The sequence below is a fragment of the Zalophus californianus genome, chromosome 12 (assembly GCF_009762305.2).
Source record: "Zalophus californianus isolate mZalCal1 chromosome 12, mZalCal1.pri.v2, whole genome shotgun sequence".
Classification (NCBI taxonomy): domain Eukaryota; kingdom Metazoa; phylum Chordata; class Mammalia; order Carnivora; family Otariidae; genus Zalophus; species Zalophus californianus.
In genome coordinates, this window is record NC_045606.1 from 4005531 (window position 1) to 4032059 (window position 26529).

The following is a 26529-nucleotide window of genomic DNA, read 5'->3' on the forward strand; positions in this document are numbered from 1 at the left end:
TTGTGGTGAGCATAGCATAAAGTTTAAAGTCGTTGAATCACTATGTTGTACAGCTGAAACTAATGTAACATTGTGTCAGCTATACTAAAAAATAATAATAAAAATGCCATTTATATACCAAATGTATATACTAAAGCGCTTATATTTAAAAAGATAAAAAGGGATCTGATTGGCTTTTGTGCCTGTATAACATAAGTTAACTTTAAAGTAAGAACACCAACTCTGGGATCAGAATTGCTAGGCTCACATCTGGTCCGCCCGTATTCTCACAGCGTGGCCCTGACCGAGTCACGTAACCCCTCTGTGCCTCGGTGTTTGTACAGACAGAACAGAGCAGTATGTACTGCACAGTGTGCTGCGGGCATTAAATACACTGCATACAGATAAAGCACTTCTGACTATGCCTTGCAGAAGCACTAGGTGCGTTTTATGGTTATCAGAATTACGTGTAAAAACACAGATTAGCTGTGCTCATCGTTACTGGGCCCAGCATTCATTCTGGGCGTGGCTACAGTTGTCAGCCGATGTGACTACACCCCCTCAGAGGTGATATTCAGTACACACAAGACCTATGAAATACCAAGATGGAGAGAACTACTGAACAAAAGTGAAGCGTGACCGATTCAGAAGATTAAACAAATTTTTGCCTAAGAAAGTTAATATAATTTCTCATAAAAAAAAATTATGTCTTTCTTTATATGGATATATGGGATAGTGTTTTTTCAGTGACCAAAAATTATCAGAAAACCACTAATAATTCTGCCATTTGTTCTGTAAGTCAGCTGTGACAAGGATGGTACATCAGTTTCCTATTGCTACTGTAACAAATCATCACAAATGTAGTGGCGTAAAATGGCACAAATTTATCATCCTGCCATTTTGGAAATCAGAAGTCCAAAGTGAATCTTACAAGGCTAGAATCAGGGAGCATTCCTTCTGGAAGCTCCAGGGGAAGCTCCATGTCTGCCATCTTCAGCTTCTAGAGGACTCCTGCACTTCCTGGCTTTATGGCCCCTCCTCCACCCTCAAAGAAAACCACTGAGACTTCTCCTTCCACCATAACGTGTCCTTTATCTGCTGCTGACCCTTGCGCCTCCTCTTTATAAGGACCCTTTTGATTGTCCTGGGCCTACTCCACTTCCTTAGGATAATCTCCTCTTGTCGAGATCCCTACCTTCTTGATATGTGCAGAGTCCCTTCTGCCATTGTGAGGTAGCACATTCACAGGTGCTGGAGATCAGACAGGTGCATGGGGGAGGGCCCCTACCCTCTCTGCCGCACGGGGCCGCCCCGGTGAGAGGGAACTTACAAGCCACCTTTGCTCAGGCTGTTCTCCTGGCCACTCCATTATCCACCCAGGTCTCCCAATCTCAAACTTCCAGAGATCAAATTGCTTTTAGAAAAGGATTTTACAGTGGCATTTCATGCTCCTGTCTGGGGGGAGGGCAGTGTGCCATCAAGCATGAAACTCAGAATTTAAAAGCAGTACAGGCTATAATATTGTAATAATTTGAAAACACGATTTCCATAACCCCCATTTTCATTCATCAGCTTAAAATTATGTGTTCCTGTCAACTTGCCCTTGAAAAAACAAGACCTGCCCTCACCACTAACACTTTACAGAGTACTTTGTAAAACACAGGCAAGCAGGAATTTTTCTTTAATTAGAAGACTAAAAATGACAAAGTGCCTTTAAAAGACAAACCTAAAGATATTAAAATATTTGAAAATATCAAGAAATGTTAAAATACAACTAAATGTACTTCTTACCATATATAACATATTTTAGTTGAAGATTTTTAACAATTTCTTCCACAGTCGGTTTATACTCCAGGAAACATGTGTACACTCCACTCATGCCCTCCTCAAAGTTCTGGAATATAAGACTTCCTGTGGATGTTACTTGTGCAGTACTGTTCTCTAATAAAGGAGTAAAATACAGTATTTAGTTGCTTAAATGACATGACACTGAGATAAAATGACAAAGTATTTTCTAAACAGAGCTAAACCACCAAAATTTACCTACAGAACCACTGAAAGGAGCTGGGGGCATCACCAGTCATTGCGTCAACTGTTGATAGCAGGTGCCAGGATGACCTTCTTAGTGTCTGATTTTTACTAACCAGAGTCACCAACTGTGTGGATGCCTAAGCAGTAAGAGACTAACAATTACACGTATTTAATGCCCTCCTGATCTCCTTGCATTAATGTGGGCACTACCAGATATTCACAGATGTATGAAAACAGTAGATATCTGCATACGCTATAAAGTAATTATGTATACATGTATTTTATGGATAAGCTATGCCTTCCATAAGCTTACAAACTACAAACTACATGCGAAAGGGAGGAATGCACCCAGAACAAAGGCTAACCCAAGATACTCACTAACAACTAGGTACTTCTAGTCATTACACATGAGAGCAGGCAAACGCTGGGTTACAACCTTAAGGGCTGCTCAAGAAAGAAAACAGAAGATTAGATCACTAGACCTGTCCAAAGTCACACAAGCACAGAACTGCAGGTTGAGAGTTAGGACCAGATGTAAAAGCCCTTTTGACTTCCACGTGCTTCATTACTTCAGTATCACCCTGGGAGAAAGCTATGCTATGTAATGGGAGAAGAGTGTGGTGTCCAGGCTTCAGACATGGGTTTTAGACATGCCTTTCTTTCTCATGAACTGTGTAAACCTCAGGTAATCCCTTAATCCTTCCGAAGTCCAGTTCCTTGCTTCTCCCCCTCCCACTCCCCGTTTGTGTTCCCTCTCTCACTGTGTACACTCTCTCTGTCAAATAAATGAAGATCCTTAAAAAAAAAAAAAAGAATTCCCATTTCTATATCCTGGATGAAGCTGAAAAAAGGGTTATAAATTCAGACTATGTTTATACTGCAATCCCTATTTCTTCATGAATATTTTTTGATGAAAGATTACATATTTATCATAACATGTCTCTTTTCTAAAACAGATTAACAAGTTTTCAAGTGTTTGCTACATATTTCAGCAGAGACAAGCACTTGATAGTAAATATGGTAAAAGGTGTCCATATAAGTCAGTCAAAGAAGAGATATGCCGGGGCGCCTGGGTAGCTCAGTCGTTAAGCGTCTGCCTTCAACTCAGGTCATGATCCCAGGGTCCTGGGATCGAGCCCCAGATTAGACTCCCTGCTCCACGGGAAGCCTGCTTCTCCCTCTCCCACTCCCCCTGCTTGTGTTCCCTCTCTCACTGTCTCTCTCTCTGTCAAATAAATAAATAAAATCTTTTAAAAAAATAATAAAAAGAAAAGAAGAAGAGATATGCCATACGATTTCACTCATACGTGGAATTTAAGAAACAAATGAGTATAGGGGAGGGGGAGGGAGGGGGAGAGAGAGAGAGAGAGAGAGAGGGAGGCAGACCAAGAAAGAGATTCTTAACTCTACAGAACAAACTGATGGTCACCAGCAGGGAGGTAGGTGGGGAGATGGATGAAATGGGTGAGGAATTAAGGAGTGCACTTGTGATGAGCACTGGGTGTCGTATGGAAGTGTTGAATCACTAAATTGTACACCTGAAACTAATACTACACTGTATGTTAACTAATTGGAATTTAAATAAAAACTTAAAAAAAATAATGAAGAGTTAATACCTATTCTCCTCAACCTATAAAGAAAAAAAAAAGTGCCCACAGATTTTAAATACCATGTCGTCAATGAGGCTATATGCATTTTTGGCAATAATTTGTAATGAAATTTTCCCAATCCAGAAGTATCAGTTAATAAGTGCATTAATACATACTTGAATGCCTACTACAATGCTAAATACTAGGAGAGCCAGAAAAACAAGTAGCATATGATACATAATAAAACACCCTCTCACTTTCTTATTTTTAAAATATTAAAAGTGGCACACCTGAAAAGATACCCAGAGGATTTCACAGCCAAGAGAAAAAGCCATTCTATAACACCACTTAAAAAATGACTTTTAAGTAACTAAGTTTGAATGGAAATTTCAAGATGCCGAGGGATATTACTGTAACAACTCATACAACAGCAGACAGTCAATGAATTAGTACTTCTTTCTCTACAACTTAGCTTGATCATCTAAAAATTCAGAGTTGGACTGGATTGCCAGAAGTCCATGTCTTAGAGTTCTAAAATTACATGGCAAAATTTAAGTACAATTTCATTACAACTTATTATTTTTAAAAATAGGCTTACACTTTTGGTTTCTGCTCAGATATGGAAGTTGACTATGAGAACATCAATCCCACTATTACAATAAGGAAAAAGACAAACTGTCAATTAACAACTCTTCTTAAGCCTATCAAAAGATCACGGTGGGAAGGCAACCAACAAACCTGAAATCTGGGGACAGTGACCTATAAATAGAACAAGGACCCAAGCATTTAAGAACACTCAGCTAAAAGTCTGCAGTGAATTGCTAAAAGCCAAGTGTCAACCAGTGTGAACATGTGAAGCTTCTGAGGAACACACATATTAGGGTGGGAGAAGGTGGGGGTATTATACCCTCTTATAGGCTCTACCTTCAGCAACAACTGAGTGATCAAATGGAAGGTGAGGGAAATCTTGAGCAAGACTCCCATTGGGTTCTGGCTAGAGGAGAGGCCCCAGCAACCCTTTCAAAAGTCTACCCACACACCCCTTTCCCCCACTTTCTGGTAAGGAACAATGCTTTAATCTAGAGGGAGAGAAGGAACAAAAATAGTCACCTGGGGCACTGTGGAAACTTGGTACCACCAGGGAAGGAAACGGGAAGGGAAAAAAAAGAGCCTCATTCTTGAGGAAGAGTTAGGAAGAAGTACTAGGCCAACACTAAAGCTGGAGAAGGGGTTGGAGCATTTGTGAGGGCCACCCCCCCACCACAAGACCCAGGGATGCCATACTTGCCAAAACTAAGCTTAACCAAACATCAGAGACTGTCCCTCTGCCTCAACTACCCATCAGTAATAAGAATCTAGTAAAAATACAGTGCAATCAAATTAGAAGAACTGCAAGAGATTCTTTCCAGATAATTTTTTTTTTTTTAAAGGGGAAACCAAAGCCAAGGAAAAATTAGACATTGGGGAAAAATAACTTCTCATGAATCAGCCTATACCAAAAACTATCTTTTAAGTTATCTGAAGCTTTCAATAACCACTACAACCACCAATATTAAACCCAGACAAATTCTTGACTAGATTAACACAAACTTGTAATACTAAAGACAAAATACTATTTAAAAATATATATTTTATTTATTTGAGAGAGAGTGAGTGTATGCGAGAGAGAGAGAGAGAGAATACATGAGCAGGGGCAGAAGGAGAGGAGAAGCAGACTCCCCTGCTGAGCAGGGAGCCTGATGCAGGGCTCGATCCCAGGACCCTGGGATGACCTGAGCCGAAGGCAGACGCTTAACTGATTGAGCCACCCAGGCGCCCTGACATAACACTATTTTTAAAAAGGTGTTGATTTCAAAACATAAAAATACTTACTATCTACTGTCTTATTCAAGATGTCCAACTTTAACATAAAATTCGAAGGCATGTAGAAAAGAAGTGGCACATTTCCAAAATACCAAACAATATACAGAGGCAGACTCTTAAATGACAAAGATATCACAAATATTAGACAGTTAATTTAAAATAACAGTGACAGGGGCGATTGGGTGGCTCAGTCATTAAGCGTCTGCCTTCGGCTCGGGTCATGGTCCCAGGGTCCTGGGATCGAGCCCCGCATGGGGCTCCCTGCTCAGCAGGAGGCCTGCTTCTCCCTCTCCCACTCCCCCTGCTTGTGTTCCTTCTCTTGCTGTCGCTCTCTGTCAAATAAATAAAATCTTTAAAAAATAAAATAACAATGACAAATGTACCAAAAAATTTAATGGAAAACATAGATAATATGCAAGACCAGATAGGAGAGATTTCAGCAGAGACTGAAGCTATAAGAAAGAATTAAATGAAAATGCTAGAATAGTAAAACAAAATGAACAACAACACACACACACACACACACACAAAACCCACAATAACCCAGACGAAGTATTCCTTCTATGGGCTTGTAAAAAGCTTGACAGCTAAGGAAAAAAATCAATGAACCTGAAGACAGGTCAAAAGAAACAACCCAACCTGAATCACAAAGAGAAAAAAAATAAAACACCCGCCACCGCCACCACCAAGAAGAAAGAATCCAAGAGCTGTGGAACAATATCATGTAGTGTTAAATCTGTGTGACAGGAATCTCCGGAGAGGAGAGGCAGCATGGGGCAGAACAAATACTTGGAGACATCATGGCTAAGAATTTTCAAAAATTAATGGCAAATACCAAACTAAATGTTCAAGAAGCTTAGAGAACACTAAGCAGAATAAATATAAAAAACAAAAAAGAGGTATATAATCACTGAAAATGAAAGGCAAAGAAAAAATCTTCAAGTCCGTTAGAAAAATTGACACAATGTCTACAGAGGGTCTGGGGTAAGATTACAGCAGACTTCCCATTAGAAAACAGGCAAAAAGAACACAGAAGGGCATCTTTAGAATGCTGAAAGAAAAAACCTGTCAATCCAGAATTCACAACCAGCACAAGATAAGCAAACTTAACCCAAATCACACAGAAGGAAGAAAATAATAAAAACAAAAAGAGACCAATGAAATTGAAAACAAAAAATAAGAGAAAAATCAAACCAAGAGCTGGTCCTTTGAAAAGACTGATAAAGTTGTTAAACCTGTATCCAGAGAGAGACCAAAATGAAGGGAAAAGATACAGCCAGTATCAAGCAGAGAGGGGCACATCATCCAGATCCTGAATATATTAAAGAAAGTATCACAAACTACTTCATGCTCACAAAGTCAACAAGTTGAAAGAAGACTCTAAATTGGACAAATTCTTTTTTTTTTAAGAATTTATTTTTTTTTAAGATTTTAATTTATTTGACAGAGAGACACAGCGAGAGAGGGAACACAAGCAGGGGGAGCGGGAGAGGGAGAGGGAGAAGCAGGCTTCCCGCGGAGCAGGGAGCCCGACGCGGGGCTCGATCCCAGGACCCCGGGACCATGACCTGAGCCGAAGGCAGACGCTTAACGACTGAGCCACCCAGGCGCCCACGATTTTATTTTTTTATTTTTTAAAGATTTTACTTATTTATTTGACAGAGAGAGAGCACGAGGAGGGGTTAGGGAGGAGGAGCAGAGGAAGAGGGAGAAGCAGACTCCTGCTGAGCAGGGATCCTGGTTTAACTCTGGGCTCGATCCCAGGACCCCGGGACCATGACCTGAGCCGAAGGCAGACACTTAACTGACTGAGCCACCCAGGCGCCCCTAAATTGGACAAATTCTTTAAAAGATACAAAATACAAAAACTCACAAAATGGTGAGAAAGGAAAATCCTATTCCTACCTCATTTAGGTTATACCTGTGAACTCTGAAGCCAGACTTCAAGGCACATGATTTCAGCTAAGTACCTTCTTCTCTCAATGCCTCTGTTTTTTCACATATAAAATGGAGGAAATGACTGTACTTGCTGAAGAAGGCTGTCCAAAAAAGTTAAATAACTAGTATGTGTATGTGTGGGTGTATTTAGGTACAGGACAAATACAAAAAGAAAAACTAGGGAAAAATACTGTAAAAGGTCAGGACACTGCTTACCTAACAGGGATTTGGGGAGAGAAGAACAGCATTTTTAAGCAACTTACTAAGAGGTGCAACAGTCTTGGTAATGGTAGATCTTGACTTGTAGGTTCTAGGATGTTTGTCTTATTGTGTGTCATAACTTGCATGTATCTTATATACATTTGTATATATGAACGGCTTCATTCCATAAAAAAATAGTAAGGCAGAATAAAATATAATCTATGATCTCATTAAAAATAAGAGTGTAGTTACAGGGTAAAATTCAACAGATATACGTATACGTGTTTATATATGTTCAGAAAAGTGGGAAAGTCCACACACCAGAACGAGTTAAGTCATCAGAATGGAAGAAGGGCTGGGGTAAGAGGTATAGGTCTTTGTGCAAAAAATGCATTACATTTGTAAATAAAAAAAAATATTGAAGGAGGGGCGCCTAGTGGCTCAGCCAGTTGAGCGTCCAAGTCTTGATTTTGGCTCAGGTCATGATCTCAGGGTCATGGGATTGAGCCCTCTGTCAGGCTACATGCTGAGCATGGAGCCTGCTTGGGATTCTCTCTCTCTCCCCATGCCCTCTGCCTCTCCCCTGCCCATGTGCTCTCTCTTTAAAATAAAGAGAGAGAGAAAGAAATCGGGGGGGGGGGGGGAGGGGAGTGGGGGCTGAGAGAGAAGGTGGGGAAAGGGAAGGAGAAAGAGACCAAATCTAAGATTGGTCCCTATATTTTACAACCCATCTAAACAAGCTGAGTATTTCTCTCCAGGAGAATGTGCAAGTAATTACATAATCACATGATTTCTTTTGTTCAATTTTAGGGAAACTAACTTTGGAATATTCATAAAAAGATAACTAGGTACAGTGCAGTTTAATCTAGATTCCAAAGAGATTCTCCACTTTTTAAGCTGTAGGAAAATTAGACAACATTTCCAGTTCTTTCTGAAATCATAATGATAGTGCAACAAATGAGCTTTAAAACTGGTAGACAGTGAATTATGGTGCGATCATGTACTGCAAACTAAATGTGATCATGATGTCAGAATACCAGAATTTCCTGAGAATAGTGTTTATAAATAAAAAAACATGGTATTAATATGATTTTATTATAACTACATTTCTGAACATCTTATCTTCCATTATGACAGTGAATACAATAAATTATTGCTCCCAGTTGAAGGTTTCAAAATTCAATCATAGACTGTATTTTGCAAGATAAACTACAAGACTGGCATGGCATCTTAGAGAAGAAAATGTTCCAGATTTCAATCTCCAAATCAAAGGAGTAACATTTGTTACAATAGAACAATACTTAGATGCTTCTGTTTTTGAACTTACAGGGTTTTAACCACCAAATGTAAACATATTTAACATACATGTTTGCATGACATATGTGCTACTATTATAGAGCAGTAAAAATAAAATCCAATTACATTTTCAGTACTGCATGTTTTTATACCTGGCCCATTTCATGGATTTATATTAAGTGCACAATCTCTTAGGATCTCTGCTAATTCCCTCCTCCTGCATTACTACAGTCAGGCAGAGATACTAAGTTTGATCTTTGCATTTTGCAACAAGGGGAAGCGCAATGGCACCCACCAGGCGGGTCACTCACTGATTAAGGGCTGAGTAATTCACTCTGAAGAACCACCTCACCCAAAGAGAGGAGTACCTCTTTAAACCTTAAGCTACTTTAGAATCAGCATAAATATTATAGAAATATACAGCTGAGATCATTCAAGTATATAAAAATGTGAATTAACATATTACAAAATAAGTCTATTTCCAATGACTATTTCCTCAGCAAGTGTTGATATGAATATACTGATTTCCCACAACCAACATAACAAAATAAACGTGTAGGTTTTTGTCCACAGGCACTCTCTCAAAATACCAATAGGATTTAAAAAAGGAAGGAAGGAAGGAAGGAAGGAAGGAAGGAAGGAAGGAAGGAAGGAAGGAAGGAAATGTGGTGAATAGAGCAATAAAGAAAACTTCCTCAGAAAGGATGCAAAAATAATTAGGTGTTTCATTGAACAGATCTTCAGGATGAACATTCATTAAGTTGGGTATTTATCAAGGCTGAAAATAAGAACAGATAAGCTAATCTATATTTTTTAAACTACACTGCAAAAGCAAATCAGCTTTTAACAAAATAAAAATTAGAATAAAATTAAGATATACATTTCAAAACAACAAAAGAAGCTGAATAGAGAAAATGATCACATCAGTCATACCAACAGTAATCTCTATGTGGAAAAAAGTATCTTCCTGACAGTAAGATCTTGTTTTCTCAAAAATTTGTTGAAAACTGTAAGGTTACCACTCAGATGGGTTTCAAGTCTACCTTCTCCTCTGGATGAACACCTGAGTACTAAGTTCCCTCTTTTGTAAGCACAGCATCAGTAATATATTAATACAAAATCACTGTCAAACCATGCAGCATATTTAAAAGCGTGTTCTTAATACTAAAACACTCAATGTTAGTCTTTTTTTCCTTAATGGATAATAATATTTAATTCAAGTATAATCCAAATTGGTATGGATTTTAGTCAGAAAGAAATATAAGACCAAAAAATGTAAAACTCTAACTACTAATAAAGTCTCAAGTTGTCCCAAAGAGGGGCTGCAGAAAAACAAACAAAACCATATTTGTGTATCTGTAGCTCGAAGGGTTCATTTGTATTTTTAACAAAAACCAGAATTATATCTGCTTCTTCATACACACTTGACTAAGAAAAGTGTGACTGAGGTAACCGAAATGACTTTATGAAGTTTAAAAAAAAAAAGTCACATTTTTGTGGAATATAGCTGCCTAGAGAACTTTACACACACACTGTGAGAGTCTCACTCCAAAGGGAAATCAAAGGAGGAAAAAAAAAACTTGAGAAAACAGATACATATATAAGAGATACGAATATTCTCTTTGTTCTGCATATATTTCAGATATATTAATGTAATTATGATAACTGCAACAAAAGCCTACCTGAAATAATTTTTCCTCTTGGCCCATGCCATTGGAATGATGGATCTATCATTTCCGAATTTCGCAGTCGTGGCGTTACACATAACACATGTGGACTCTTTTGATGAAGCATAACATATACTTTCACTGAAAATACAATATTAAAATGTTCCAATAATATTTTATATTCTTTCATGCTCTTTAATGCCTCACATTTTTGTAGTTCGGGCTGCATGTTTCATAACTTTTCTTTGGGTTATTGCAATTACTTGATGAAAACTAAATTTCTTTGCAATCCATGTAATAACTAACACTCAAAAATATATACATGTATTTTATTTGGGGGTGGGTGGGTGTGTGTGTGTGTGTGTCTCAATCTGAAAATAATGCACTGGTCTTTTATGAAGAGTTCACTATACTAACTTATTCTCAGAACATTATTTTAATTACAAAGAATTAAGACAATTATAAATTACTGAGACTTTATCTTAGTTTTTCAACGATACCAAACCCAAAAGGAATCAATAAAATTGTTTAGAGAAATAATAGATTATTCACAATGATGTGACACAAAGTATAGAACTTAAAAATTATGTAATTAAAAAGTCAGTAAATACATGCTATGATTTTAATTATTAAGCATTTTTCCCACTTTATTTTTTTGAACATTTATTTATTTATTTGTGAGAGAGAGCATGAAGTCAGGGGAGGGACAGAGGGAGAGGTAGAAGCAGACACCCTGCTGAGCAGGGAGCCCCTGATGGGGCCTGATCCCAGAGTCCTGGGATCATGACCTAAGCCAAAGGCAGACACCTTCTGAGCCACCCAGGTAGCCCCCCCTCCCACTTTGCTTCAAAATTTAAAGAATACTGATCATTAAACAAGCAAAAATAGTATTCTTTAGGAGATACAAAAGGAATGCAGTAAAGATTCAAAGATCTTGAATTTACTGATAAGTAAGCCTTCAGAAAAGGTTCTGGTAACTCCTCAGTAATTGCTTGCTGATCCCTCACTGATTCACCAAATACAGAGAATTTTTGTGATCCAGTAAAATAAAAATTGTACTTGAAAATCGAAATTTTTCTGAAGTTTAAAGAGACTGTCTCTCAAGTTTCACCATATAGCTTGCCGTTTACTGAATGTCGCTTTTAGACAGATACTCTTTCATAGGTTAAGAAAGTCCCCCTGTATTCTTGGTTATTTGTTTTTATCATTAACGGGTATTGAATTTTAACAAATTTTTTTCCTATACTGAATGAGGTGATCATTTTTTTTTCTTGAATATTTTAATGGAATGTTTGATAATAGTACTGCTTTTCTAGAACTGCTTTCCTGGAATAATTCTAACTGATCATGCTCTTTTACTTAAATACTGCTAAATTCAGGGGGTGCCTGGGTGGCTCAGTCAGTTAAGTGGTCTCAGCTCAGATCATGATCTCATGGGTCATGAGATCAAGCCCCACATGGGGCTTCCACTCAGCGGGGAGTCTGCTTGAGATTCTCTCCCTCTGCCTTTCCCCCCTCAGATGCACTCTCTTCCCCTCTGTTTCTCAAATAAATAAATCTTTTTTAAAAAATAAACAAATAGGGAGACGAACCATGAGAGACGATGGACTCTGAAAAACAAACTGAGGGTTCTAGAGGGGAGGGGGGTGGGGGGATGGGTTAGCCTGGTGATGGGTATTAAAGAGGGCACGTTCTACGTGGAGCACTGGGTGTTATGCACAAACAATGAATCATGGAACACTACATCAAAAACTAATGATGTAATATATGGTGATTAACATAACAATAACAAATTTAAAAAAATAAAAAATAAACAAATAAATAAATACAGTTGGATGCAATTTGCAAACATTATTCCTGGGATAGTTGTACCTATATTCAGAAATACCATTGTGTATAATTTTTATACCATCTTTGTCCTTTTCCAATTTCAGTATCAAAGTTATTTAGAATTTAGTATTATTAAGGAAGGTATCTAAAGTTGTAATAGCCACATAAAATGAACTGGGCAGATTTTCTTCTATAAATTTTCTCTGAAAGAATAAGGAAAGCGTTCTTTGTCCTTGGAAAACCGTTTAGCCTGGTACCTTTTTTTTTTTTTTAGCAATGGGGAAAAAGGTGGAAAACAAATTTTTGATTATCGATCAGGAAAACGTAATTCTTAGTCTAACAAGTAACTTATGTCTGCTTTAGAAATTCATATTTTATTACAGTTGTTCATTTAAAGCTTATTAGCATAAAATTATTCGAAGTATTAAGTTGTAATTTATAAAGTTCAGCATACTTTTATTTGTGCTTCCGTTACTCATGAAACATTTGTCAAAAGCTCATCTACCAACCAGTCCAAAGACAGCTTTTGGTTCCATTAAACCTACTGTTCTCTGATCTCTTTCATTAATTCCTCCTTTTATTTCTTTCCTACTCGCTTCAGTTAATTTCCACTTCTCTTTTCTAACTTCTTGGATACGTGTTTGTTTTATACAGTTGTCACTACTCAGCCTGACTTACTGGCTCTTCTGGCATGATCTGTCTTTTACCTATCTCCTTACACCTCTTCTGACACTATTTGCCCTCGGAATGCCAAACTACTCAGACTGCTCTAAGGAGCACACTGAACCATTCTCCCATGGTTTTACTCAGGGAGGTATCTAAATGCCTTCTCATTTGTGGAAACTCAGCACAGGTATATCCTTCCTGCTCTGCCCTTCCTCTAGCCTCCACTAACCTCTGCACATATTTAAATCAAAGAAAATATAACTGAACCCAGAAGTTTCCTAATACAAGATCAACATACAGAAGTAAATAATGCCCCTGTACATCAATAATAATGCATTAAATCATGTAATAAAAAAGAAGATAACATTTAGGAGACAATAAACAGAAGTTAATTGATAATCAAACAAGGCCACTGTGGGGAATATGCTCAAACTCCAGCAAAAGATATACACAGTTAGACCACAATGCCATAATCATGGGAGTGTACACTATAATTTTTAAAAAATGCAATTTATCCTCATGTTGATGTATACAATTAATACAGTTAAAAGTAAACTCCCAGAACAGTCTTTTTTTTTTTTTTTTGTAGTTCATGTTTATTTATTTATTTATTTTTAGTGACGTATACTCGATAACGTCACATCAGTTTCAGGTGCACAACATAGTGATCTGACCAGTCTCTACGCTACGCGGTGCTCAGCACAAGTGTAGCTCCCATCCATCACCATCCAGTGCTGGTACAATACCACCAAATATATTCCCTGTGCTGTGCCTTTCATCCCCATGAATAATTCATCCCATAACTGGAAGCCCGTATCTACTACTCCCCTTCACCCATTTTGCTCATTCCCCCCACTGTCCTCCCCTTTGGCACCTATCAGTTTGTTCTCTGTATTTACCATGGGTCTATTTTATAATTTAGGCTTAAAGGTTGTAGTTTGAAAACAAAAGCTGTGCTATCAGTGAAAATGGCAGAGTAAGGAACTCTAAAAATTATCTCCCTCATAAAGGTAATGCAAAAACTGGCGGAAATGGTCAAGATCAACATTTTCAGAACTCTGGAAATTAATCAAAGACTTGCAGCAACCCGTGAAAAACTTATTCAAGAAAAACAACTGAATCTTGGCATGATGGGCTGAATTACGCCTCTCCCCAAATGCATCTATTTGAGCCCTAATCCCCATACCTCAGAATGTGAACATATTTGGACACAGAGTCTTTACAAAAGTACTCAACTTAAGATGAGTAATTAGGGTGAGCCCAAATCCAATGACTGGCGTCTTATGAAAGGGGAAAATCTGGACACATACAAATACAGAGGGTGCGTGATGTGAAGAAACATAGGATGACGATGGCCACCCATGAGCCAAGGAAGGAGAACTGGAACAGACCCTTCTTCCCTCACAGCCCTCAGGCAGAATCAACCCTGCCTCCGTGATTGAACTTCTGGCCTCCAGAATTGGGAGACAATAAATTTTGTTGTTTAACCCACTCAGTCTCTGGTAATTTGTTACAAGGGCCTGGTGGGCTCTAGCACTGTTAAGTTTCCCCACTCCCATCTCCGTCTTCCCCCCTCCCCCAGTCTGCCTTAGCTCTGATAACCACCATGCCAATCAATGTAAGAACCAGCAGGCTGGCAGCCACTAGAGGGGCAGAGAGGGTTGGAGGGACTTCAATGCCTCCTTCCCAGAGAACTGTCATTATTTGACTTCTCTGGCCCTTTCCAAGAAGATACCACTCACAAGGCTGTCTTCACTTGATCTAACTCAGAGCACAACCACTGTACAAAACCTTTTCCCAAAGATTATTTTTCAAAAACAATTAGAGGCTTTCATTTAACTTTGTAAATGCCGATGCAGCAGGTAACACTTGGGATAAACAGGCTAAACAAAATGCTGAAGAGGAAAAGCTGGGAACACAAGTCCATAGGAGATTTGAAAAGTTCTAACACATTCCTGGGAAAATAGAAGGCCACGTGCATGCATAGGGTGGGGCACATGCCCAAGACTGAGCTCGCTTAGTCAAGACAGAACTTAAGTTCTTACCTCTGGCTGAAACTGATGCTCTGCAGAGCAGACAGTGAAGGATAAAGTCATCAACTGCCTAGCTAAATGTTTAGAGTGTACCACAACAAGCACACAAAGACCCTCAGCAGAGACTAGGAGACTAGTTTCAGGTGGCCAAAAAACTCCCCACCCAATAATCAGCCTAGGCTAACTGAGCAGTGACTTCAGTGGCTGCATATGACAAACGATACAGGAATTAAAGAATTAGTTCAGAAAAATCATTAAACGTACCAACAGCAACAGACACTAACAACATTCATACCTGATTTCCAGAATTGCTACATTAAATTACTTTAAAAGTCCAGTTTTCAACCAAAAATAGGAAACATGCAAAAAAATCAAGAAAGTATTGTCATAGGTAGGAAAAAAAGAAAGCAACCAATAGAAATTGCCCCTGAGGAAGCCCAAATTTTGGACTTACTGAACAAATACTTTAAATCAGTTATTTTATTTTTTCAATTTGAATTCAATTAGCCAACACGTAGTACATCGTATGTCTCAGATGCAGTATTCAATAATTTATCAGTTGCATATAACACCCAATGCTCATCACATTATGTGCCCTCCTTAATGCCCATCACCCAATTATCCCATTCCCCCACCCACCTCCCCTCCAGCAACTGTTTGTTTCTTAGAGTTAAGAGTCTCTCATGGTTTTTCTCCCTCTCTGATGACTTCCCCTTCAGTTTTCCCCTCTTAACCTACGATCCTCTACACTGTTTCTTATGTTCCACATGAGTGAAACCATATAATTGTCTTTCTCTGATTTAACTTAGCCTAATCCCCTCCAGTTCCATCCATGTCGATGCAAATGGTAGGTATTCATCCTTTCTGAAGGCTGAGTAATATTCCATTGTATATATGAACCACACCTTCTTTATCCATTCGTCTGTTGAAGGGCATCTCGGCTCCTTCCACAGTTTGGCTATTGTGGACATTGCAGCTATGAACACTGGGGGGGTGCAGGTGCCCCTTCTTTTCACTACATCTGTATCTTTGGGGTAATACCCAGTAGTGCAATTGCTGGGTCATAGGGTAGCTCTATTTTTAACATCTTGAGGAACCGCCAGACTGTTTTCCAGAGTGGCTGTACCAGTTTGCATTCCCACCAACAGTGTAAGAGGGTTCTCCTTTCTCTGCATCCTCGTCAACATTTGTTTCTTGTCTTGTTAATTTTAGCCGTTCTGACTAGTGTAAGGTGGTATATCATTGTGGTTTTAATTTGTATTTCCCTGATGCCAAGTGATGTGGAGCATTTTTTCATGTGTCTGGTGGCCATTTGTATGTCTTTGGAGAAATGTCTGTTCGTATCTTCTGCCCATTTCTTGACTGGATTGTTTTTGGGGTGTTGAGTTTAATAAGTTTTTTATAGATACCATCGACATTTTTCACAGAGCTGGAACAAATAATCCTAAAATTTGTATGGAACCAGAAAAGACCCCAAATAGCCAGAAGAAGGTTGAAAAAGAAAACTAAATCAGTTATTTTAAATACGATCAAGAACATTATGTCTAAAGTACTAAAAAAAAAAAAAAAGTATGAAAATAATTTCTCTCCAAAGAATATCAATAGAGAGAAGTTAAAAAAAAAAAACCCAAAAGAAATTCTGCATTAAAAAGTACAATAACTGAATTGAAAAACTCACTATAAGAATCAAAAGCAGACCTGAGCAGGCAGAAAAAAGAATCGGCAAACCTCAAGATAGATCAATTTGGGATTACCCAGTCTAAGAAAGAGGAAAAAAGAAAAATAAATGAACAGTACCCAAAGACCTGTGGGAAACCATCAAGCACGCCACTGTATACATGATACGAGTTACGTGGAAGAGTGGAAAGTATAAGAGCACAAAGAATATTAATATTTGAAGAAATAATGATAAAACTTCCCCAAACTGATGAAAAGCATCAATCTACACATCAAATAAGCTCAATGAACTCAAACTAGGATAGATTCAAAAGAGATCCACACCTAGACACATCATAATCATCTGTTCAAGTCCAAAAAGACAGACTCTTGAAAGCAGCAAGAGAAGCAACTTGTTAATACAGACGATCCAATTTTCAAATTAGTAGCTTATTTCTCATCAGAATCCATAATGAAAAACAAAGTCTGAATAGACCTAAAGCAAGTAAAGTGACTGAAGTAATAATTAAAAATCTTCCTACAAAGAAAAGCCCAGCACCAGGTGAATTCGCTGGTGAATTTCACCCAAGTAAAGTCGAATTAACAACACTTCACAAACTCTTAAAAAAAAACAAGAGGAGGGAACATGTCCCAACTTGTTCTATGAAGCCACTATTACCCTAAAACCAAAATCAGACAAAGACAACACAAGAAAACTACAGAACAATTTCCTTTATGAATACAGAGCTAAAAATCCTCAGAATAGTAGCAGCCAATCCTGCAGCATGAAAAAGAATCAGGCATCATAATCAACCAAGATTGCACGACTTGTTCAAAATACAAAAATCAATCAATATAATACCAAATTATATCAATAGAACAAAGGACAGAAAACACAATCATCTCAATGTATGCAGAAAAAGGATCTGACAAAATCCAACACCTTTTCACAATAAAAGCACTCAACAAACTAGGAACAGAAGGGACTTTGTCAATCTGATAAAATTCACCTACAAAAACTCAAAAACTAATGATGTAATGTATGGTGATTAACGTAATAATAAAAAAATAACTATCTCCATTGTACTATGAAAAAAAAATAAATAAATCCTGAAAAAACAAAAACAAACAAACTCACAGCTAAGGTCTTATTTAAGAGTGAAAGACTGAAACCTTTCCTCCCCTGTAAGATCAGAAATAAGACTTAGCATGTGTGATGATACTGTTATCATCGGTACTGAACTGAAGGTCCCAGCTAGGGCAACCGGCAAGAAAAAAAAACAAAAGGCATCCAGATTGGAAAGGGAAAAATAAAACTATCTCTATTTGCAGATGACATGATCTTATATCTAGAGAATCCTAAGAAATAACTCCCCTACCAACTAAAAAAAAAAAAAAAAATAGAGCTAATAAATGATTCAGGAAGGTGACAGAATACAACAACAATGTGAAAAATTCAATTGTTTTTCTATATAATAGAAATGAAAAATCCAAAACCTAAATAAAACCATTCCATTTACAACAGCATCAAAAAGAACAAAATATTTAGGAATAAATTTAACAAAAGTGGTGCAAAACTTGTACATTGAAAGCTATAAAACATCACTGAGGGGAATTAAAGAAGATCTAAGTAGATGGAAAGATACTCCAAGTTCATGAATTGGAAAAGTTAATATGGTTAAGTTGGTACTACTCCCAAAACTGATCTACACTTCAATGCAATCCCTACTAAAATCCCAGTGGGCTTTTCTGCAGAAATGCACAACCTGATTCTAGCATTAATATGGAGTTGCAAGTGACCCAGCATAGAGCCAAAACAATCTTGAGAAAGACTGAATTTGAAGGACTCATATTTAATGATTTCTAAACTTACTTTAAAGCAACAGAAATCAAGACGGTGTGGTACTAGCATAAGGATAGATACAGAGATCAATGAAATAGAATTTAGAGTCCAGAAAAAAGCCCAAACATCTATGGCAAACTGCTTCTCGACAGGGCACCAAGAAAATTCAACAGGGAAAGAAAATATCCTGAACAAATGATGCTGGAACAACTGAATATTCACATGCAGAAGAATGAGGTTTGACCTTGATCTTGTAAATTAATCCAAAATGGATCAAAGACCTAAACATAAGAGCTAAAACCATTAAATTCTTATAAAAAATACAGGAATAAAACTTTATGACTGCTGAATAGGCAATTGTTTCTGAGATACAACACCTAACACACCAGTACCAAAGAACAAAATAGAAATTAGACTTTATCAGTTTAAAATGTGTGCTTTAAAGGACACTATCAAAAAAGTGAAAACACCTTTATTCATTTGTTTGGTTTCTTAAATTTCGCAGTGAAATCATACGGTGTTTGTCTTTCTCTGACTTATTTCACTTAGCATAATACACTCTAGCTCCATCCGTGTCGTTGCACATGGCAAGACTTCATTCTTCTTTTATGGCTGAGTAATATTCCATTGTATATATATATATATACCACATCTTCTTAATCCTTTCATCAAAAATGGGCATTTGGGCTGTTTACAAATGAACAAAGGAAAAAAAAAATAAGGGAGACAAAACAAGAAACAGACTCTTGACTCTAGAGAACAAACAGATGGTTACCAGAGGGGAGGGGGGTGGAGGGACGGGAGAAATAGATGAAGGGGATTAGAGCACACTTACCATGTGTGATGAGCACGAGGTAAGGTACAGAATTGTTGAATCACTGTATCATACACCTGAGACTAATATAACACTTCATGTTAACTATGCTAGAATTAAAATTTAAAAATTAAAAAAAAATTTTTTTCAAGTGAAAACACAATCCACAGAATTGGAGAAAATATTTGTAAATCAAATACCTAGTAAGGGTTTGGTATCCAGAATGTATTAAAAATAACTTCCAATAATAATAAAACCCTCAATTAAAAAATGGGTAAAAGACTTGAACAGACATTTCTGCACAGAAGACACCCAAACGTCCATTAAACACATAAAAAGATCTTAAAAACATCATTAGACATTAGGGAAATGCAAATCAAAACCACCTGAAAATCCACTTCACACACACTAGGATGGCTATGATCAAAAAAAGATAAACAGTAACAAATGTTGGCAAGGATGCTGTAGAATTTTAATCCTCATACGCCACTGGTGTAAAAGTAAAATGATAAAGGCTCTTGAAAAAATAGTTTGGCAGTTCCTCAAAATGTTAAACCTAGAGTTACCCTATGTTCTGAGGTATATATTCAGGAGAACTGAAAACAGGTTCACACACAAACTTCTTCAGGAATGCTGGTGACAGCGTTGTTCATATAGCCAAAAAGTGTAAACTGCCCCCAAATCCGTCAATTGATGGATGCATAAAAAGGGGTATATCCATACAATGGATAATTATTCAGCCATCAAATGGAATTATGTGCCGATACACTCTATGACATGAATAAACCCAAAAACACTATACTAAGTGAAAGAAGCCAAATGCAAAGCACCACATCGTGTATGATTCCACTTACATAAACTATCCAGAACAGGGACATTAACAGGGAGAGAAAGTGTATTAGTGGTTTCCAGGGACTGGAGAGTGACTGCTTACTGGGTACGATGTTTCTTTTTGGAGCTATCAAAATGCTGTGGGGTATTACACAGTGATCGTTGCAAAACCTTGTCAGTGTACGAAAAACTACTGGAATGTTCACTTCAGAGGAGGAATTCTAAGCATGCAAATTTACCCCAGGAAACAAAACAAAACAAAACCCCACCAAAAGAGTTTTAGTTGCTATGCCTCTCATATGAGTACAGCAAAAGCTTATGAATCCAAAACCCTTTTAATATAGATCTCATCTGAAAAAAATTTTAGCATATTTGAACTGCATATGATTAATATTATGGCTAATAATTACATAATAACAAGCAGAAACACTATAGACAACTTTAACTAGACAGCTTCTAGAAATACTTATTTTCACACACTTAGGCAGTTATAGCAAACAGAATCGGAGCTGGATGAATCCAACCCTATGGAAATAACTCTAACCCATTTCCACAGCAGGAAAAGGGCCTCAGGAGACTAGGATGTCTGGGGAACATCAGCCTTCTGGAGAAGACTCACAAAATTTAAACAAACGTTAAATACTTTCTTTAAAGTCCTGAACATCTATTTACTAATACCTGGAAAATTTGATGATCCCACTATTTTCACCGTATCTTGGGTCAAGTGAAAACTTCTTGGTAATCGAATCAAATATCCAACTATCAAAAACAAAAAGAAATGATGAGCGATCTGCCTCATGACAAATTCCAAGATATTCAAATAGTTGAGTGTCACAGCGCATCTGATCTCGGTTGAAGGAGGAGCAGTGAGTCAATCTCTTCCAGCACCTGGCCCCTCCCCTCTGACTCCACTCTCCCCCTTAGGCGCCAGTGAAATTAACCTACTCACTGCTTCCCCTACCGCACCTCATCTCAGGACTTTTTCTACGACCTCTTAGAAGATCTTTTTCAAAATCCGAACCCCCCACGCGTCAAGACCCAAATCTCAAGTCCCTCTTCCTGCAAACCTCGTCTGTCCCTATCACTTCTCATAGTCCCTTACTTCCATCATCAGCACCTCCTTCCTGAGTCTACATCGTACTGTGTCATAGTTCTTTACGCACATACATAATTTTTCGTTAGATTATAAGCTGTACTGATAGCAGGATCCATTGACAGGAGGATCCATGTTTATGTCAACTTATCAAGAATCAGTACCAAGCATCCTGCACCTAAGACAAACTAAATAATAATAGTTAAATACGATATATTCAGAGATTCTTCAGTCACTGTTGAACGAGCAAACGGACCGAAGAGCGTACACAGACCAAGCAGTAGGAGCAGTACAAAAAACAACAGAATACGGCATCCACCCAAAAAACATTTAACAGAGCGGGAGGAGGGTGTATTCAAAGTCACAAGACAACTTACTGGCCTTAGGAAAGCCACCTTAAACTCCAGCACCTCCGCTTCTCTCATCTGTAAAATGAGACTGCACTTCGGATTTACAGCGTTACCGTAGGGACCGAACGGAAGGTGGTACAAATGCTATGTGACTACCATCTTTACTACTCGGCGCTTAAGAATTAAGGCACTGCCTATGTTAGGTCTTGCACCCTCCGGTCTCACGATCGGCTCCACAGGCAGCGCCCGCCACCCCGCCCCCGCCCGCCACCCTGTCTAGTACAGCAGCCTGGCCGAGGCCAAGCAGCCTCCTTCCCGCCGGCTCCTGAAGGCTGATCAGCGAGCCCCTCCTCCCAAGAGAACGAGTCCGGAGGCCCAGACTACGCGCTCACCCCCCTTCGTCCCCTTCCTCATCCCAGGCCTTCCTCCACAATCCTTCCACGTCTACATTCCTGGAGAAGCGCTCTCCTTTCTCGTCCTTTGCACAGTTTTTAGGATTTCGACCAAATCTTTTTTTGAGTTTTTTTATCCAACACCTTTATTTTTACAGTCTTTTGAGCACAAAATACGGCAGCCAAAACCTCCTCGGTTACACGACGGCGGCTGAAACCCTCCCTCCGGTGTGTCTTCGCGGCTATGTGAAACACGTTTGAAAGCAGGATGGAGGGGCGCCTGCCTTCGGCTCAGGTCGTGATCCCGCGGTCCTGGGGTCGGGCCCCGCCTCGGGCTCCCCGCTCCGCGAGGAGTCGGCTTCTCCCTCTCCCGCTCCCCCTGCTCCCGCGCCCTCTCTCGCTGTGTCTCTGTCAGGTAAATAAATAAAATCTTAAAAAAAAAAAAGAACACAGGATGGAACTTTTTGGGACACAAAGGAGGAAACAGACGACGGCAGAAAAACGTCTCAACCTGAGCATCCCGGTCCTCCCTGCATTTCAGAACTACGACCGACAGGGGGAGCTGCGGGAGCCAGGACGAGGGCGTGCGGGGCGCTCCACGCCGTCCGCGCCGCACGGACACGGAGGCCCGGCCGTCCCGCGGGGGGCCGGCCCGGGGAGCTGGCTCACGGCCGGGCCAACGACGCCGCGCACGGAGGGTGCTCTCCAGTCACCCGGCGCACACCCCTCTCCGGCCGGTACCGGCGGTTCGGCGGGCGCACGTGACCCGGGGAGGCCAGCCCCGGGCGGGACGGGCGGCCCCGCGGAGCCCGTGGCGGCGGCGCCGACGCCTCACCTGACGGGGTCGCCCGCGCCACGAAGGCGGAAAGCAGGAGGACGACCGCGGCCCGGGTGAGCGGGGAGCCCGCGGCCGGGGCCCGCCGCCAGCCCCGCCGCCTCCGCCGGCCGAGGGCCGAGGCCTCCATCCACTCGCCGCCGCCGCCTGCCGACCGTCGGCGCAGAAGGTCGTTAGGCGGCGCGCGCCCACCTGCCGGCCGGAAGTCGGCGGGCGGCGGGCCGGAAGGAAGGCCGGAAGGCCGGGCCGCCACTTCCGTCGGGGCGGGGGCGGGGCGCGGCGGCCCGTCGCCTGGGCCGCGTCCTTCGACGCCGACTGAGGGCCGCCGCGCGCCGCCCTCCGTGCCATCCGTGAGCGGTCCTTCGGAGCCTGGGCGCCAGTCAGGGAGCCCTGCCGAAGGTTCTGGTGCGGGAGAAGAACCGCGGGCCCCGCAGCCCGCGCCCTTCCCTTTGCGCGCTCGTGGGCCGAGGGAGGCCGTTTCCGGAGCTGGCCGACCGAGCTTCCGCACGGGGGGCCAACCCCGAAGGGCGGGCGGCGGGAACCGCGTGCGCCCCGCCCCGCCCCGCCCCCGCGGGGGTCGCCGGGCCTCTGACGTCACTTGCCCGCACCTCGGGGAGGGATGGCACCGGAGGGGGCTCGGCGCACGCACGGCGGTGCGACTGGAAGGAGGCCGTGGGGGCCCCGGAGAGAAGCGTCGTGGGCAGGACGAGCCCGTCGACTTTCGTGCCTCGCTCGGCCTGGAAGATGGCCTCCTACGCCTAAGTTGGAAGAGTGCGTGGGGACAGCGGTCGGCGTTCACAGCCCGAACGCGTTGAGGGGGACCGTGCCCGCGGGCCCCGCCGCTGGGCTGTCCTTGCCGAGGCCGAGCGCCGACGCACGTCTCGTGCGCTTGAAGCAAAGGCACGGACGAGAGGAGTGACCCGGCGCTGGCTGTGCTGTGTGCGGGGCGAGCGCTGAAGCGCCCCGCCGCCGCTCGCGGTCGACAGCTGGCCCGGTGTCCGTGTTCTCTGACTTGGAGGGTGCATCTTGTCTGTCTGGCCACCATTTTAGCCGCAACTAAAAGAGAGTTCCTGGCGTACAGTGCGCACCCAAATCACCATAAATTAAAAAAGGAAGGAGGGAGGAAGGAAAGAAAGAGGAGAAAAATCAGGGCTCTTCCTGGACCAGGGCCGGGATCAGGATGTTCCTCGAGTTTTCTGGCTATTTTATGCATATGTTAATTGTTCGGTAAACTGTATACAGTGCGGTTTATTCCACTGAGTCGATTTACATCTTTAGAGATGCTTACCTGTCTAAGGTTCTGAATTAAATCTGTGCTCAAGGGGCGCCTGGGGGGCACAGGTGGTTAAGCCTCCGGCTCTGGGGTTCGGCTCAGGTCATGACCTCAGTGCGAGGGTCGGTGCCGGCGGGCACTGCGGGATTGGTGGGGTCGGCTTCAGATTCTCCCTCGGCCTCTGCCCCTTCTGTCCCTCTCGTCTCTCTCTAAAATAAATAAAATCTTTAAAAAATAAGTGTACGGTGCCCGAGCATGTGTTAGTATGATTTAGATCTAGCCAGCATTTTGGTCAAGACTGCAGGTTTCTTGAGCACCTCCAATACATCCGTCCATCCATATATATGTGTATGACTGAGTAGTGCCCGATCACCATGTCTAGGTATATACCCTGCTAAAGCTCCTCCTAATTTTTATAAACAGGTAAACCTGCAAAATACCAAATGGACTTTTGACTGTCATTGACTTGTGTTCTGCCATCAAGAATTTGCTTCAGTTCGTCAGTCCTTCCTACCTTCATCTCCTGTGTAAATTCCTAACGTTCAACCTGAGAGTAGGATGTTACGTTGGAGATTTTAGTTCATTTATGCTGTGAATCTAAAGTTGGAAAGCCAGTTGCTGGAAATATGAAAGTAGGTTTCTCATTCATGTTTGCATGGGGTTTTTTTGTTTCTTGAGTTTTTTTGTGTGTTTTTTTCGGGGGGGGGGGGGCGTGGTTTTGTTTTGTTTTACTCCGGAAGGGATGGTGTGAACCCCGTGCCCAAATTCCAATACTTGGAATTCCTGTGGTAGCAGTTTTCCTGCAAGTCCAAATTACCTCATTGAAATGAGCTTCTACATGACCAATATAGAAATGGTATTCTTTATTTTTTCCTTACATGTGACCTCATATCTCATACCATATTGTAGTTTTCTGAAATGAGTTCAAAAATCCCATTGGTCTTATTCTGTACATTGGTAGCCAAGAGGTAAGGTAATTTAGAGCATTTTAAAGATTAACCTGTACTTTGAATATTGATCACTTAATTTCTCTTAGAAATTAACTGCACTGAATTAAGTGTGGTATAATACCTGTTCATTCTTTGCACTGCATTTAAATTTGCATTTATTTAGGTAATGAGTTTTGTAATTTATCATATCTTTATTTTAGTCAGATACATACTTTAAAAATATATTCTCACTTGACTAACTGCTTTACACTCTTTAGTGAATATCATTTACTTAAAAAAATCAACTTAGGGAAACGTTTAAAAATAAGTAACAAATGAACAGTGGGAAGGAAACTATCATGAAAATATTACTAACAAGGCTATTTGTGTGTTTCCTGAGAATTAAATTATGACATATATAGTAAATGGTCTGATGTGTTAGAGTTCTAGCTGTTGCCAAGCAACGAGGACCCTTGTTTTGCTTTTTCTGTCCTGGTCCCTTACTGCCCTATTCTTCTTTTGGTAGAGAAAATATATTTACCTCAAAAAAAAAAAAACAACAAACTATCAACATTTAGAAAACCAATTCAGTAACTTTATGTTAGATTAACCAATCCTCAGTTATTGGACATAGTAAGTTTTACAGTTAAATAGAAAGGAGTCGTCAGAGGCACTTAGTTTACAGTCATCCAAAATTCTAAAGAGAAAGGCCATGGATATGGATTCACAGTCCAAACCTGGAAAGATAAGTATCTCTGAAAGGGCCATCCTTTCAGGAAAAAAGGCTGTTGAAAATATAGATTACCCACACTACTATAATCTCTTAAGGAAAATGAACATGCCTTTTGTGAAAGGAGTTGAAGACAGACATAACTATGGCAGAATTGAAAAGAAATGCAACCCTACTTTTCTTAAATTCCACCCTTACCCCCCTTCAGTCCTGCCAGACTACCATTTACACTACCCTTATCCCCCACCGTATGGGCGAGATTATCCATTATTTCCACTTCGGGATGATGTGCCCTTGGGTGATGCCTGTTCCGGGCTTTTGAGTCCCGGTGGCGATGCTGATTTAAAGCCTGGCTTTGGCAGAACCATACCAAGCCTGGTGGATTTCAGTGATGTGAAACCGCATCATCGAGTTCCCAGGCCAGACACAGGATTTCAAACAACACTGAAAAGGCAAAACATTTTATTAGAAGAACTAAAACAGGACAGGAGATGGAATTCCAGGGCAATACCAGACATTTCCATCAGAGCAAGACTTGGAGGTAAGTGAAAGGACATGGGCTTCATAATTTTTGAACCTTCAAGCAAGGGAGAAGAGGGTGGATGTCAGCCTGAGTATTTAGCAGTAAATTTCACATAAAATTATAAAGAGGTGAATAAGGAACTCTTATTTTTAAATTATAGATTGTAA

At 40.5% G+C, this 26529-nt stretch overlaps 2 protein-coding genes across 6 annotated transcripts in view; one reads left to right on the forward strand and one right to left on the reverse strand.

Annotated features, from left to right (window-relative positions):
* Positions 1–23116, reverse strand: part of LOC113910926 (zona pellucida binding protein) — a 104711-nt gene extending 81595 nt beyond the window's left edge. Inside the window, exons 1-4 of one of the 5 annotated variants that reach the window (XM_027572987.2) lie at positions 22908–23116; positions 20916–20996; positions 10580–10705; positions 1771–1920 (exon numbers count right to left, since the gene is read on the reverse strand). In XM_027572987.2, coding sequence (XP_027428788.1) covers positions 1771–1920; positions 10580–10705; positions 20916–20996; positions 22908–23037 — 487 coding nt within the window. In that variant the 5' untranslated portion in view covers positions 23038–23116. Of the gene's footprint in view, positions 1–1770; positions 1921–10579; positions 10706–20915; positions 20997–22583; positions 22624–22907 lie in introns of those variants that run through there. The other 4 variants (XM_027572989.2, XM_027572988.2, XM_027572990.2 and 1 more) reach the window with 4 other exon arrangements.
* A 2705-nt stretch (positions 23117–25821) lies between these two features.
* SPATA48 (spermatogenesis associated 48) overlaps positions 25822–26529 on the forward strand; it is a 66452-nt gene continuing 65744 nt past the window's right edge. The window contains exon 1 of the mRNA XM_027572986.1: positions 25822–26380. Within this exon, the coding sequence (XP_027428787.1) occupies positions 25822–26380 (559 nt within the window). The remainder of the gene's footprint in view (positions 26381–26529) is intronic.